The sequence below is a fragment of the Varanus komodoensis genome, unplaced genomic scaffold (genome assembly GCF_004798865.1).
Source record: "Varanus komodoensis strain SLA01 unplaced genomic scaffold, ASM479886v1 scaffold3, whole genome shotgun sequence".
Taxonomy (NCBI): domain Eukaryota; kingdom Metazoa; phylum Chordata; class Lepidosauria; order Squamata; family Varanidae; genus Varanus; species Varanus komodoensis.
In genome coordinates this window covers 18,834,652-18,850,194 of record NW_025335761.1, presented here as the reverse complement: position 1 = coordinate 18,850,194, position 15,543 = coordinate 18,834,652, and the positions used below count along the sequence as shown (strand labels likewise).

Below are 15,543 nucleotides of genomic sequence, written 5' to 3'. Positions count from 1 at the left end.
ATGTGGGGGAGGGATTCTAACCTTCAAGCATCCTTTAACATGGCATAGGCCAAGCAGAAATTGCAAGACAATGGCCAGATGTCAAGGGCTGTGTCCAATATAATTCCTTTCAAAACAGATGGGGACCATCCAGCCTGGAGGCCAAATTAGGCCCTATGGATTTACCCAACAGCCATGCCCACCCTTGTCCCCACCCACGTCTATGTAAGTTACTAATCATTTGGTCATTTCACAGATTTTGTACAGTTTCCCTCCATTCTAAGCCGTTCCTAAGACTTACCTATTGGCAGCAACAACTTTTAAGCTAAAATATGCTGGTCTTTTTTGTTTTATTTTTGGCTCCACCCTACTACTGGAAAGCAGTCTGCATAAGTTTCTCTGAAACTGAATTCAGCCCATGGCCTAGCTCCCCTCCCCATCTTAAAGGAAAGGCATGATCCAAACTAAGACTGTGAACAGCTAGTACCCCAAAATATCTGAAAATGAGCCATGTTTATCTATTTTATCAAAACCACTTCAGGGGAACATTCTAAGTCCTTCCATTCCTGAAATATCTGGTGCCTGATTGACTAAGATCTTAGTCAAATATGTTTTTATTCAAGTAATCAAGTGTTGCTGCTCTACTTAAAATTTATGTCTTGGTTCACATGAAATTCTCTGGCAGAACTTACAATACTAATGGACTTACAAAGTTTGACAACTACAAAGACTCCTACAAAATTAGATGTGGGATAACTACTCTACTGCTCCTTCAACAATAAGTCATGTAAATAAATCATGAAACATTTAAAAATACCAAGTGAGAGATGAAAAGAATAAATCCAACCCTAATTTTTGGTATAAATTTATTTTCTTTTATTTCCTTCTGTCTGATTTAGTTTACAGCTTTGTAGTAAAAAGGAAAGATCAAGTCATTCAATGCATATGATCCACTCATGTTTACTTGTAAGAAGGGCCATGCAGGCCATCTCACTGAAAAAAAAAATTGGGAAAACTGCCAGTAAGTCATTAGGATATTATTTAAACAGTTTCTCATTTAGCTTTTTTTTAACAATTGAACCAATCTGCTCCTACCTTAAAAGGCATACAAATTGAGATGTTCTGATTGTAACCTTATCATTGTATAGTCCATGAAAGGAATAGAAGAGCTCATACTTTTTTCTGCTAATACTTTCTGTGTAAAGCCATCCTGATAGGATTAGGAAACCCAACCTTTACAACAAGTTAGCTATTGGTTGCCTATTGCTTTCATATCAATCTTTCTGATTAATGCAGTCAATTGCATTCCACAAATGGGAACCTAGAACTCACATTTTTAAGCAATCATAGAACTACAGAAAAGGGTTTAAATTCTTGATATTTAGGATGAAATCCTGAAACATTAAAATGGGAGTTTTGCCACTGACTTCAACAGGTAAGTTCACCAAAGCTTTGGTGTCTTGATCCAACATTACCAAAGTCTGTCTTTCAAGCCCAACTCTTTGTCTCAAGGGGCAAACAGAAGCTGGGGTAATCACTGATATTCAGTCACATGTAATAGTTAAAAGATGCAAGCAGCTGAATGATTGTGTAATTTCCTGGAAGCTGAAACACAAACCACTCCCCCACAGCACAGCTCTTAACACACACCAAATACTTACATTCAGAAGGTAAGAAAAAATGGCATGAAAGAAATAGCTATTCTGTTGGGAAAGTGCATTGGCATGCAGTCCAAATTCACTTCATATACAGCCCACAACTTACTTAGACATTAGCCAGCACATAAAAGTTAACACACTTTCCAGGCAATCCAAGAACATACTCCACAATTCCCTCTAGTCACTTCAATTCTATTTCTTCATGTTAAAACAAAACTTTCTCATGTAATTTCAGCTTATTTATGGAAGATGCCAGAAGCCTAAAACCTTCATAAAACCTTAACAAAGTGGGAGCTCTCATTCCACAATTAGTAAATAACAACAATTGCATCTTCATGGATTCTGACATATCCTAGAGGAACATGCTCACATTTCCTGCTAAGGTAGAAATAGCTGAATTTCAAATTTAAAAAAATAAAATAAAAACCACTAAACTATAAGAGAACATTTTGCAATCTATGCAACTCCAATAGAAGTTTCATCACTGTGAACTGAAATGATGAAACCATTAGTAACTTTAAGAGGTAACATGATGTTATCACTATGTGACTTGGTTTAGAACAGTTTTTCAGTTCTCTGTGTATCCAATAAAGGCAAAAATATGGAACCAAACTTTGATAAGAGAGGAACATATATTGTTCTTGAACCAATCTGAAGACAAATGATCTATGGCATCCCAAAATCAGTCTTCAGACCCATCTTGAACACATGCCTCCTTATTAAAGCAGCCGAGAACATGGAGTGCATCAAGTGCAGCTATTAAAGTAGTGAAAAGAGCTTTCACATATTTTCATGAATAAAATCAGCATCCTCTTCCAGTAAAGAACCACTGAAGAAAAAACTTTTAAGAGGATGCAAAATGAAAATCATTTCACTTGCTAATTCTCAAGACTAACACAAACACTGCACTCCATATCTTTTTCTTACAAACATCATAACTCTGTACCTTCATTTCAATCACATTCAATTAAGGATGATCTAAAACCAATATAAAAAAACAAAACAAAACAAAACACAGTATCACAACTCCCCCCCTCCCCCAGCCTATGGATTGAAAGTTCTGCAGGTTCTTGGTAAGACAATGAGTGTTCTCTACCAATGCTCACAGTAAGTCTTCCTTTATTTTCTCTCACTGTGAGGAAAGCTGGCAAATAGTAAAACAACTATGACCAGAAACAGACTGCAAGGGGATGGGCGAAATCCCTGGTACAGTTTGCCAGTTCTCCCTGAAAAGGTTCTCCATACATTTCTCGAACACACGTAATAGAAAATTAGAAGCAAATTCTTGAATGCTCTGAGTCTTCAAACCATGGTTGGGACACGAAGGCAAAAGGAGGGTACTCTATCTAGAGATATGATAGTCTTAAATGTTTTATTCCACTCCTCTGTCAAGGAAAGATCTTAAGGGCTACATGGAAGCAAATTCAATTTGCAGAAAAGGGTGGTCTTCTGCTGTAATTTTAGATGAACACCTTGGCTCAAAATACACTAAGAATATTGGAGAGTAGGGAAGGGTCCATAACATCTCCATGTTCTTTGTTAAGGTGTCCATGAAAAGCAACATACAGCTTGCAGTCTGTTCAATATCTTGCACCCAGCTGTTAAGAACACTTCCCCATGTCACCTTTGCTCTGTTTATCATTTCTACACATCACCTAAAATAATAAAATGAAACAAGCAAAGTCTATACTCTCAGATGTCTCTAGATTGTTACTGGAATTCACAGTTTTCCATAGGAACAAGCCAGAAAGACTGAAGCAAGTGATAACGAGAACACTGGCAGAGATCTGAAGAATGAATCATATCATGAAATGAACAATGGAACTGCTATCCCCAAAGAGCACTGAGTTTAAGTACATTCTGCCCCATGCACACATTTCACTTCTTTGCACTATAACTACTGTCTTCTAATTTTACTGGTTTCTCACACTGCTTCTCCTATCATGTTATTCCAGATGGCAGCATATCACACACACACACACACACACACACACACACACCCCCCTCAGCTTCTGCTTGCACTCTTTGGACTGTAAAATATTGTTTTACACCCAACAGCCTTTCTTTTTACATGACTTTAGTAACTTAAGGGTATTCAGTGGAAATAAAACCACATTATAGTTGGAAAAGATGGCCACCAAAAGCTGCTTTCAGAGCATACACTGCCCAGCTATCAGTGAGCATGTTCAATAAAGGTGCAGGACTGCAAAATGCAGCAATTTTAAATGCCAGAACAAGCCTTACATTTAACAAATAAATGCTCAGAAATAGGAACACAGTCCTAGTATTGTGGCAAGGGAGCAATGAATACAAATGCACAGATAACTATGTTTTAAAGCTGAAGTTGTTATCTGTACTGGTCTTTGCATCAAGGTGCCTAGTAACTTAAAAACTATGAAAGAATTTGCAGTGAATAGACATTTCGCTGTTTAGTCATCACAAGCCACTTTGGGGGCTAAAATGTGCAGAAAATCAATAATGACTCACAGTGCAGACTTAGCACTTAGAACTGAAAATAAGTCACATCATACATTGAAGTTTAAAAGTAAAGCCATTCATTTACTCAACTACTCTTGATTAATATCTCTCATCAAAAGAGGTGATTCAAATATGTAATGGAAAGAAATAGAGGTATTTTTAGTCAGAGTTGAGTTAATTGCTATTATTAAAGTTATCCAAATCCAAAAATGACCTGCACACAACATAAAACAGATGGATAAACAGTGTACGTAGGCACTGATGTGAGTACAAACATTCATCTGAATATCAAATCTTTGATGTGCACAATGCTCTTCTTTGACAGGGCAGATAGAATGAAGGATGTTTTGGTTTGTCTCCATTAACAAGTAAAAAAAAATGTTTTGTTTGGTCTGAGTCTGTCCATTATTCCCTTCTCTACAGAGCTGCAAGCAAAATGCTGTCTCTGTAGCAAAAAAAGAAAAGAAAAGAAAAGAAAAAGGTCTGTGTCCTTTTCACACCCCAGATATGAACTGGAGCCAGAAAAAGGAGAAGACAAGAGATGGACAAAGCATGGAATACTTTCAGTATATAAAAAGGTACTTCCCAATGTGGGAGGTGAAAAAGCTTCATGAGTCTATCTTGCTATCGTCCTCTGCGTGTTTTTCAATGTGTCCCACTGCATCCTATTGATTGAAGAAAAAGGGAGAGGGAAAAATTACAAACCAGCAGTTTGTATCAAACAGTTTAAACTTAGAAAAGATTTAAACACATCAGTGAATAGAATTCCACACAAGTGCCAGACTTCCGATCAGTCTGTGTTTGCTGCTTCATTGAACAGACTGTAATACAAAGCACTTCTCTCCCATGCCAGCTGGTTGCACATTATAAATGTGACCCCAATCTGCTTTTTAGGTGAACCTAGCCTTCTCTGTAAAGCATATCAAACAATGGTGGTGGGACATTTGCTTAAGGAATTTGACTATGCAATCCAAAGAATCAGGGAAACATTAATACAATAAATCCCTCTTCCAGCTGTAGTAACAGCCTACTCAGTTCTCTGAATTTTCAGGCCAACGACAATAATGAGGGGTGCTTGTTGCATGCATGCAGATACTGGTTCTTTGCTGTGATCCACTGACCAATTATATATGATGGGAACCTAAGTCAGTCTTCTATAAATGGAAAGGTTCCTTCCATCCATAGCAGGAAGCTTGTCCATCTCATGGAAGAATCCACTGGCTGAATTGGGAGAAACAATACCCACTGATTCCCTCCTTCCTGTTCAGCCCTGCCCTATTGTTTCAGAGGCATCCCTGAACCTCTGAAGCAGATTTTCAGAGGACATAAATGGCTGCAAGAGATGGAAGTTGCCTCCTCTTATGTCCAATGACAGCAGCAAAGTTTGGATCAAAGCCCTATTTTATACAGAGGCATTCCTCAGTAATTACAATGATTATTCTCAATTATATATTTGATTCATATCAGAGAAATTGTTTTGTCTGGCAACGATTCAAACAATTTGTCATGCTAAGGAAAACTGAAGAAATGGAAGACAGGATATTAAGAGCATATGCATACTCTGATGACCTCTGCGCATTTTAGAAATTTTCTAATAAGTAGAGAATGCCAGGATTGGCTTACTTTTGCAGTTGTTCCAGGAATGTGTCAGGGGAAAGGGGCCACTTTGGTTCTGGTGGAGTCAAAGTTCCCTGATCCAACCCAGCATACCCTTTTTGCACTGTTATCCCTGGACCACCAACAGCAGACTTGTGTGCTTGCAACAAGAAAGGGTGCAAGGACAGGTTTCCTTCCTTACTCTGAAGTCTGATCTGCTTTATTGTCTGGCCCCTGATGCAGGAACCACAGGAGTGCAGCCTCAACTTTGCATTTACTGATTATCCACATTAATACTGATCATCTATTGCATAAAAAATTGATATGATATGCATGCCCAAAAGTTTCCTCTGAGTTTTAGTTTATTCTGTTTCTTTGCTACATACCTGCTTGGAACTTTTTCGGGAGGTGAAGAAAGCATCACAGTTTCTCCATCTACACTTCAGTGTTTGAAAGTTTGGATTTGTGTGATCATTTAACAAATGCTGTTTCAGGTGGTCCACTACGCCAAAGATCAGTGAGCATCCATGCCACTGGCAAGAGAGGTGTAAAAGAAACATTAGAGAAATGGAATGTCAACAGCACAAAAAGTACAACACAAAACAGGCATAAGGTATACAGGGAGAAGGAATTTTTCCGCACACCTTTGCTAAATGTACCAAATGGAGCTGTAGATAGTCTAATCTCACAAAAATGTCAGAGATCAGCCTCAACCCTATGCATATGGAAACTAAGGAGCGCTTATACACACATCACTAAGCCAGGGGTGTGGAACCTATAACCTTTAAAATATTGTCCAGTCAACAAACTCCCATCTTCCCTGACCATTGGCCACACTGGCTAATGCTCATGGGAGCTGCAGTCCAACAACATCTGGATGACCAGGCAGTCCCCACATTTGATTTAAGTCAAACTGTGTGTAACTGAAATAATCTCATATTTTCCCCAGTTTGTTTATTTGAATTACCCTGACTTTCTATCAAAAATGGTGCTTAAGACAGTTTATCAAACAATTTAAAATAGATTTGAACAATAAAACACACTAAAATACAATAAAAACTAACAGTGTAGTTTGCTCCATCGTCTTTCTCTTCTACCCTCCTCCACTGTTTTCATATGACTAATTTACATGCCAAGCACCCCTTGTGTGCAGAATCTTGTCCAATCTGTTGGTTGCAATGTGCCATGTGCATAGATAACAATATAAAATTAAAATAAAGTTACCATTAGAGCAACAGTTTCTGTATGCAAGGGTTAAAGAAGAATAGCATTAATGTTCGCTGTGAGCAGAAGTCAACGTTTATGTGAAGCCAGAACTTGCTTGAAAATATTCCTCACAGCAGTTTATACAGCTGAGACACATATCTTTTTTTCAAGTGGGCTGACTCTTCTGTGGTGTGAACTGATATGGAAGTGGAGTGGGGTAGGGTATTAGAAAACACAAGGCACCTGAATTTTTGGTAGAAAGGCAGGGTACAAATCAAACAATTGCATAAACATAAAAACACTCCAATAGCTTGCACTTAGCTTCATGGCTTACAGCTCCAGCCAGAGAATCTACTATATTTCCCAGGAACGGCAATCCTGTGATGAATTTTGTGTGCTTGCTTTGTACCTGGCAACTGCAAGGGGACTCCCTACATAACGGCAGCCATTCCCATGTAAGCAATTCTGAACAAGGCAGCACAGCTGGTGCACTTGCAACAGGGACCAATTTTGAGCTGCACTGCTGAAGCGTAAGTCTTGAGTCTTCTGTGTGCCCTAATATGGATACCTTTTCCAGCTCCTACTCTCTGTTGGCAGCATGCTAGGATAGCATTATGTGAACTTATCATTTGAGACTACTTGGTAAGGAGAATTCTTCTTCAACTGCCTGGGTTGGAAAAAATGAAATGGTTTTCAGCCTATAGGTGAAAAACTTGATTTAAACAGGCATTTGGCCTACAGAACTGTTTTTTTATTTCTGTGTGTTTTGATCTGTATGTTAATATAATGATGTTTGAACTGACTTATCTGATTTTCAGGTGTTTTATATTATTTGGATTGTGACTCTATGTTACTTCCATTGTGGATTTTATTGTTACTGTCCTTGGGTATATTTATTGAGAGGCAGGATACAAACCAAACAGATAGAAGTTAAATCTAAGGAGCAAAAATGCATTGATCTTTACCCAACAACGATAATTCTGCATCAAGTTTAGTCGCACAGCTTGAATACTACCATCGTAACAGCCAGTGTAGATCTAAAAAGGGAATAGAATAAAAGGTTTCAGAGAAAGCAAGAGTGCAATCTTATGCGTGTCTGGAGAGGAAAACCTCATATTGCTCTCAGTATTCCTTCAGCTAGCTATGCTGTCTAGGGAATGCAAGACTGTAGAGGTTTTTTGGCATGTTGCGAGGGAGCCGGCTAGAGCCAGGAGTCAGACTAGATGGCCCAGGAGGCCCCTTCTGACTTGCTCTGTTTCTACTCTCTAAGCATACATACTATTTCATCCATAATATCCTAAATGTATCAAGCAATGGCGCTACTTTCAAAATTGTACCCTGACCAGAACACTCTTCATTTATTTAGGGTGTCATCCTATGTGGCCTCCTGTAACCTCTGAGTTTGGAGGATTATGGCATCCAATTGAGTGTAGGAGAGGGGCTGGGGCACCATCAGGATTCCTCATGTCCCACTGGAGCATCACTCCTCCCCTCCCCTCCCCTCAGCACCGGCTCTAAACCATGCCTCACAAGGGTGGCAGGAAGGAACTCTGAGTCCCAACTCAACCTTGGAACACATTTCTGGGGTCAGAGCTGTGGTCCTGACCCATGCAGTGGTCATCTAGACAAGGCCTAGTGGTCAAAGGATTGTACCCGTCTTTTTTATATTTATATCATATTTATATCAGACCTTCTTTTCCCTGCAAAGATAAGGCATCTTACATAATCCTCCTCTTCATGTTATACTCACAGCAACCTTGTGAGTTAGGTTAGGCTAAGCGTCAGTGATCCAGATCTCTGGAGTTCCTGTCCAACATTTTAACCACTATGCTACACCAGTAAAGATAATCAACTAAACAAAATTTCCCAGTATCAAGCAAGGTAAATAAATTCAGACAACTTTCCTAAATAAATGAAATATTTAGTAGCACAAGTGCCTGTAAGCACATGGCTGATATCAGAGACAAATCTTTAACTCTGCATGCTGTTTGGGACACACTGGGAGTTTTAGCCCTTTTCCCTACAAGTAAGTAGATTGAATCCCAAGATTTTGTGGCAATGCCATTCAGAATAAGACAGGCATTCTGGGCTAACAGATTCAAGAAGTTAAAAGGTGAGAGGAAATAGGATTTGGGATGGGAAATAAGTGGCCTTTAGTAGTTGGACTACAACTTCCATCATCCCCCATTGGCTATGCTGGCTGGGGCTGATGAGAGTTGTAGTTAGGGATATACAGATTCATTCTATTTGCATTTTGCAGATACACAGGTGGCCTTTGTTGTATTGCTCACTGATGGAACTGGATTTTGAACAAATTTGTATACAAGTATCTAGAGATATGCAAACTCCAACATATGCAAATCACATACAAAATGCATTTTTCATGCCTTAACTCATGGGGGAAATACGCATTTTTGGTCATTTTCCCCAATATTTTTCTATGGCTAAATGTGCAAATAATTAATGAGAGTAAAAACAAAACAAAACCCCGGTCTGCAGGTCTGCACAACATAGGAAAAGCTGATCCACTGCAGAATCCACATTCTTAGAAGTCTGACCACATCGGAGTCTGTTGCAGATTTCTCCAACATCCCTAGCTGCAGTCTAACTGCATATACAGTCCAATAACACATTTCCCAACCTTGATGTAGGTACTCCTTACATTTATATCCTGCCTTACTCCAAGGAGCTGTTCTTCTCCTCTCCAACAGCCTTATGAGGTAGGTTAGGCTGAAAGTCAGTGAGTGGCCAAAGCCCCCCAGTGGGCTCCACAGCTGCATGGGTGCTAGAACCTGTGACTCTGAGGCGCCAGTTCAATGCTCTAGCTATTGCACCACATTGGCTCTCACATGGCTAAACATGGGGGATAAGACAGGCCCCCATGGTTCACCAAAGGTCATGGTGCTCTGTAGACTCCCAGCAGCACCCTTTGGACATGAAACAACAGAGAACTGGAACTACTGCAATACAGTACCCAGAAGGCCCAACTCAGCCAGGAAGGCTTCTTCTGCTAGCAGCCCCTCATGAGATACTGCTCTGGGAGTCTCAAGATCTTTGGACAAGGATATTTGGAAAGCATGGGACAGGATGCTTAATATCTGGCAGTTGCAAACACTGGAGGATGGACTGCTCCAATATCTGGAGGGAACCAAGCACCAACTTGTTAGCATAGCTCTACCTACAAAGCAGGTGGGAAGAGCAACCCATTCCCGGATAACCTCGAGAGAAGGAGAAGCTGTGATTTTTATGAAAAAGAAAAATTGTTACCATGCTCTTATGAATGGTCATGCACATAATCATATCTGAATGTCCTCCGTAGACTTGCAAGCGATCATGAGACTTTAAATGAGAAGAAAAAAAAGAATGTCAGACATTTTATAAGCCAAAAATTCTGCATTCATTTAAGGATAAGCTCACACACCTAAAAGGCACAGACACCATAACAAATTTCTCCTTCCTGGGAAAACCTGCACTCCATAGCTCTTCTGTGTACATTTTATAAAATGTTCCAAAACATACAAGCATTTAACAACAAGCCTTGTGAACACAGGATTAATAAGCTGAAGAAAACCAAAGAAAAAACATGCATCTTCTGCACAAGTATGTTAAGATCTCACTGGAGGATTGATCTGTAGAACAGAACAAGTTACCTAGCAGTTACTCAATTTAGAGAAATGAGCCACTGAACCACCTCATTCATGCAGGCATTTCTAATTGCTTAAACCAGAATTACCCAACTTGTTGAGCTCCAGATGTGCCAGGGTGCAAGCCCTGTAATTTCCAGCCAGCACAGCTACTGGTGGGAATTAGGCTGGGAAAAGCTGCTTTAAGCCCAACTTGGAACCAGAAAAAGAAGGGCTGTTTTATATGATCCCTCATTAAATATTTGAAAATCAAGCCATCTCTCAGGATCAAACAAAAGCTCAGCATCTCCATCTACTGTACAGAGAGACAGAACTAGAGCAAAGGATGCCGCTGTTCTTCAGCAGTCATCACCAAAAGCAACACTCATTGGAATATGAATAAGGAAAGTGGTCTCTGTTACCTGAAGCTCATAGACACGAACACATTTGTCCAAGCAGGCTGTTACCATCACTTTCCCCAGGATGTTCACAACTGTCACAGCATGGTTGTGCCCTTTGTAGATCCGCACCAGCTCTCCTGTCTGCACCAAGGTAATCATTACAGCATGAATGGATATACCAATAAGAACATCAATGTCTTAAAGATTATGTTAAAGATTCTTGACAGGTTCATGGATTTCAGTACAGTTTTCATTCCTTAAATCAAACATGTCAGCAAAGTAAACACTACAGCAAACAGCTGACACTGAACCTCTGCTCAACTGTTTCAACATCAATAACCCAGTTTAATTTATTCACCTACAAAATGAAGGTCAACCTCTACATATGTCTATTAGGAACTCACCCTTATTCAGTTATTATCCAGTAGAAAGCAAAACAAATTCCAGAAATGTCAGCATCAAGACAGAAAAGGCCAAATGCAGCTCACCAATAGTGGGTATTATACCCATGCAGCAGATGACAAAATATAAGTTAAATCTTATAGTTGCAAATATTATTAGGGCAGCTACTGGGTTCAGACAACATGATAACTCTTGAGCATGGGTTGTGAAAAGGTTATCACTGAACCATTGGTTGTTGTTGAAACATGGGTTAGTGTTGTCTGAATCCAGCCAAGATTGCAAACTCAGGTGAGCAACTCACAGTTCACAAACCAACAATAAACCATGGGTTCTTTCATGGTTTGTGGTTAAAAAGTCATGGGTTTAGACAATACAATAACCCAGATTTCAACAATTTACAGTGTAAAGACCACCCATACTCAACCCTTGAATGTAGCTTATTGCTTTGTCTGAACTTTGTCTATATTTAACATCCAGCTCAGGAGCTTAACTAGAGCACTTGCTAGCCTAGGCACAGAAGAGGTCTGGAGGTGGGAACCACAAACAGTTCCCCAGCCATGATTTAGAAAAAACATGGCTACTTGCACATTCTTTTCAATTGACATGCTTTGCATAGATTAGTGTTCATGTGTTTGCATTCAAAAATAAAGGTGCTCTACTTCCTCAATTTAATATCAATTTAGGAAATTGGTAAAAGTGGTCAACTTTGTGATTTAGCTATTGGTTTTCTGAAAAATGTAACCCTACTTTTCAAATGTCACAATATTTGCACAGTTTGAAGCATATGAGCCACTTACATGTATGTTGTGGGCATGGACAGACTGATCACTGGAACCACTGAACACCAGATCATTAACAACCTTGGAAAAAACACAATCAAATACTCAGATTACCCACAGCATTTTGTTGTTGCTGATGATGATTTTTTATTTCATTTTTATACTACCCATAGCTGAAACTCTGAGCAGTTCACAAGTATATAAACAATAAATGATGCTTTCCTTCCAAATACAAAACATGATTAACCATGATCTGCTCTACACAAATGAGCTGAAGTAGGCTCAAATTTTAATGCAGCCATACACTTAGTGGCAAACTCATGGCAAACTGTTCTGTTCCTATTTCAGTTGTGCATCAAGATTACTATTACCTGTAGCATGAATAGGCAACTTCAGGAGATCCACAGGCCATTTTTGCACCCTGGATATACCAATGGATTTCAAAAAACTTTTTAAAAATTAAAAATGGTGTCCACACTGACCACAGATAACCTGAAGTGTGAAAAGTAGCTTGTTTGAAAACTAATTCTGACCCTTTGGGTGCTGCACAGCCACCAAGGATGATTTTCCTCCTTACCGCCAAAAAATTTTTTTAACTATATTTGGAAGGCAGTGGAAGCTGCATCTGGTCAAACATGAAAATCCCACTCAACATCTTTACTTGGTTGTCAGAGGTAAAGAGAGAAAGAGAGCATGATATTCATCCTGATATCCAAGCACATCGTTATCATCATCACTATTTATTAATTTCAAAGTGAAGAGTGAAAGGCCAGCAAGGAGAAATTGCAGTGGTCAAAACTGGAGATATAACCAGCGCTTTCAGTGAGGGCAGAGAGGAAGGACCATATTTTTGCAATGTTGTATTAGTTAGCTATGCAACAGGGCAACAAGTTGAATATGATGAGCAACTAAAGCAGGTCAGTGCTTTGTGCTGTAATCAAGTAGGTGGATGGTGATGTTGTTAATGGTGTGGAGACCATACAAGATGAGACAAGCTTGGGAGAAAAAATGAGGAGTTCTCTCTTGGTAAGCGAAATAGCAAAGAGACAACCTGTTGGAAATCTGGGAGAAGCGATATTCAGTTCTTTGTTGGTGTAAAGTAAAAACAAAGCAGAGGGATGAGAACAGATCACAGAGGAATGCCACCTCATTCTTTTTAGAAATGGTGAATAAGTATTTGCAATTAGGTGAAGAACTATAGCCCAGTAGCAGAACACACGCTGTGGATGCAGCATCCCCAGCAGCTCCAACTAGGGCTGGGAAAGACATCTAACTGGAACCCTGAGAGCCATTGCCAGTATGTGCAGACAACAAAGAACAAGGTGAACCAACATTCTAACCTGGTATAAAGCCCTTCCAGTGATACTGCTCCTAAAAAAGACCCACCAAAGGTAATAAATGGAGAGGAAGGAGGTTCATTACATGGCTGAACTGCTTCAAAAGCAGGAACAACGCATGTGAAGGGCGTCCAATAAGAGGCGTTCATTTTGAGCAACTTGCCTTCATACAGAGAACCGTCTTGCTATGGCCTTCAAGCGTTCGAAGCAGCAGTCCATTTCGAGCATCTCGCACACTGATTGTACAATCATAGGATCCCACAATCAGCAACCTCCGTGCCCCTTCCTGGGCTGTGGCAAGGCAGCTGATTGCTCTAGGGGCATGGCACTCAAAGATATCAAGTTGTTTGTTATTCTGAAAAAGCAACATCCCAACAACCACAAATTAGCAGTACAATCAGCTATTCATATGGTTTTTGACTGAATCAATATATGCTATCTGAATGCTATTCTAGCTCCCAAGAGTTTCAAATATCCATTTATATATTTAGCCTTTTAAAAGATGTTCTTCATTAAGAATGTCAGTCCTGATTAGCATTTTCTGTATGAAATGTTTTTACAGAAAGAATTTATTTATTCAAAGCAACTCCTAGAATTCCTGGCCATTAGCCATGCTGGAAACTCAAATCCCAAACATCTGGATATCTACCTTCTGTCCACCCCCAGCTTATACAGTGACCAGATTCACATGAGCAAAATAAAGCACTGTGACTTAAGACACCATGGCTTAGTGAGCTGCAGTGGTGTGCTAGTTACATAATCACCACCCAGCTGAGGCTGTAGGGTTAAACAACCTTAAAAACCCATAGGTAACTCTAGAGTTATCCGAGAGTTGATTAACACCTCCAAAAAGCCATGCTGTCCAGGTCTGGACAATATGGAAAGCTGCAGCTAGGCAGTGATTATGCAAATTGTGCCCAACACTTGCTGGGATGTACCATGGCTCACATAAGCAATGGTGGCTCATTTTCGTTGTGCAAACTAGTCGTTCTCTTTGTGACAGCCTTTGAGGTATGTATCGAGTGATATCATGTCCCCACTCAAGGCTGTACATGCCCAGTTCTCTCAGCCTTTGTTTCTGCATCTACAGAGGTTGACCCACAGCAATTTACACATGAAATACTAAGGGTTTTTTTTTTCAGATTACCATGCAAGTTGGCAGACATTTTTTAGATGATGAACCAGGTGCAGGTGCCCCTGGAGTGCATGGCTGTCATACTGACCTTTATATTGAAAGTGACCACACTACCATTTGCAAGTCCCGCGTAAAGAATTCTCCATCTACCATGCAGGCAGAGCACACGGTCATCCAATTTAAACTGATCCACAAGCTCTCTAGTCTGTTAAGAGAAAAACCAAACTATTAACTGAACACTTTCAAAACCACCTGTAGACAAATAAGCCTGAAGAGGGAACCTGAAAGCTAGCTTCTTTTATAAACCAGGTGATTACAAGAGGATCACCTAGCCTGGCAAAGCTAGGCTGCTACACAAGCAGAATGAAACAGGTGATTTATCTAGACAGGGCAAGACTACAGGCCTTGACTCCACATGATAGCCAAGTCCCATGGAGAACACTGGAGGAAGCAAATATTCTAATTCCAAATGCAAATTTAATTATGAGCATATTTAAACTGCCTTAGCTGGACTGCTGTATGCTGTAGTTTATTCATGTCTACATTGTGCAAATTCATTTACTGAGTTTGCATGACCAATACAGGAAAAGAAACTATGGTGGCTTCTTTTCCCTGCCCCTCATGTGGCATTTGTGTGCAGTCTCATTTCCATAATTACCCTCACTGGGTGTGGGTTCCTGTGTCACCTGAAACCATGAACACTGGGCAGTGGGGGTGGCTTTCAAATAACTCCGGAACCCTGGAATAAGCCGCCCCCTTGCCCACTTAGCCAGCTTTGGATGACATGCCACCCTGTGCCTGGCGAAGGTAATTATGGAAATGGGACAGCGCTTAAACGGCATGCGCAAACCCCGGAGAAGACGCCTCTGTGGTTTCTTTTCCTTTCCCAGTTGTGTAAACCCAGTCTTGGTTTCCTCCGTGTATATAAGCTATCAAACTCTTTTAGATT

The 15,543-nt window shown here is 40.0% G+C and overlaps 1 protein-coding gene across 6 annotated transcripts in view; it reads right to left on the bottom strand.

The window, feature by feature from the left end:
- Nucleotides 1-831: 831 nt before the first annotated feature.
- Nucleotides 832-15,543, bottom strand: part of ZNF106 (zinc finger protein 106) — a 50,803-nt gene continuing 36,091 nt past the window's right edge. For 5 of the 6 annotated variants that reach the window (XM_044437003.1, XM_044437001.1, XM_044437004.1 and 2 more), the window contains 8 exons: nt 14,683-14,799; nt 13,623-13,814; nt 12,141-12,203; nt 10,963-11,082; nt 10,185-10,256; nt 7,883-7,954; nt 6,098-6,244; nt 832-4,780 (listed from right to left, as the gene is read on the bottom strand). In XM_044437003.1, the coding sequence (XP_044292938.1) occupies nt 4,724-4,780; nt 6,098-6,244; nt 7,883-7,954; nt 10,185-10,256; nt 10,963-11,082; nt 12,141-12,203; nt 13,623-13,814; nt 14,683-14,799 (840 nt within the window). In that variant the 3' untranslated portion in view covers nt 832-4,723. Of the gene's footprint in view, nt 4,781-6,097; nt 6,245-7,882; nt 7,955-10,184; nt 10,257-10,962; nt 11,083-12,140; nt 12,204-13,462; nt 13,494-13,622; nt 13,815-14,682; nt 14,800-15,543 lie in introns of those variants that run through there. The other variant, XR_006415404.1, reaches the window with a different exon arrangement.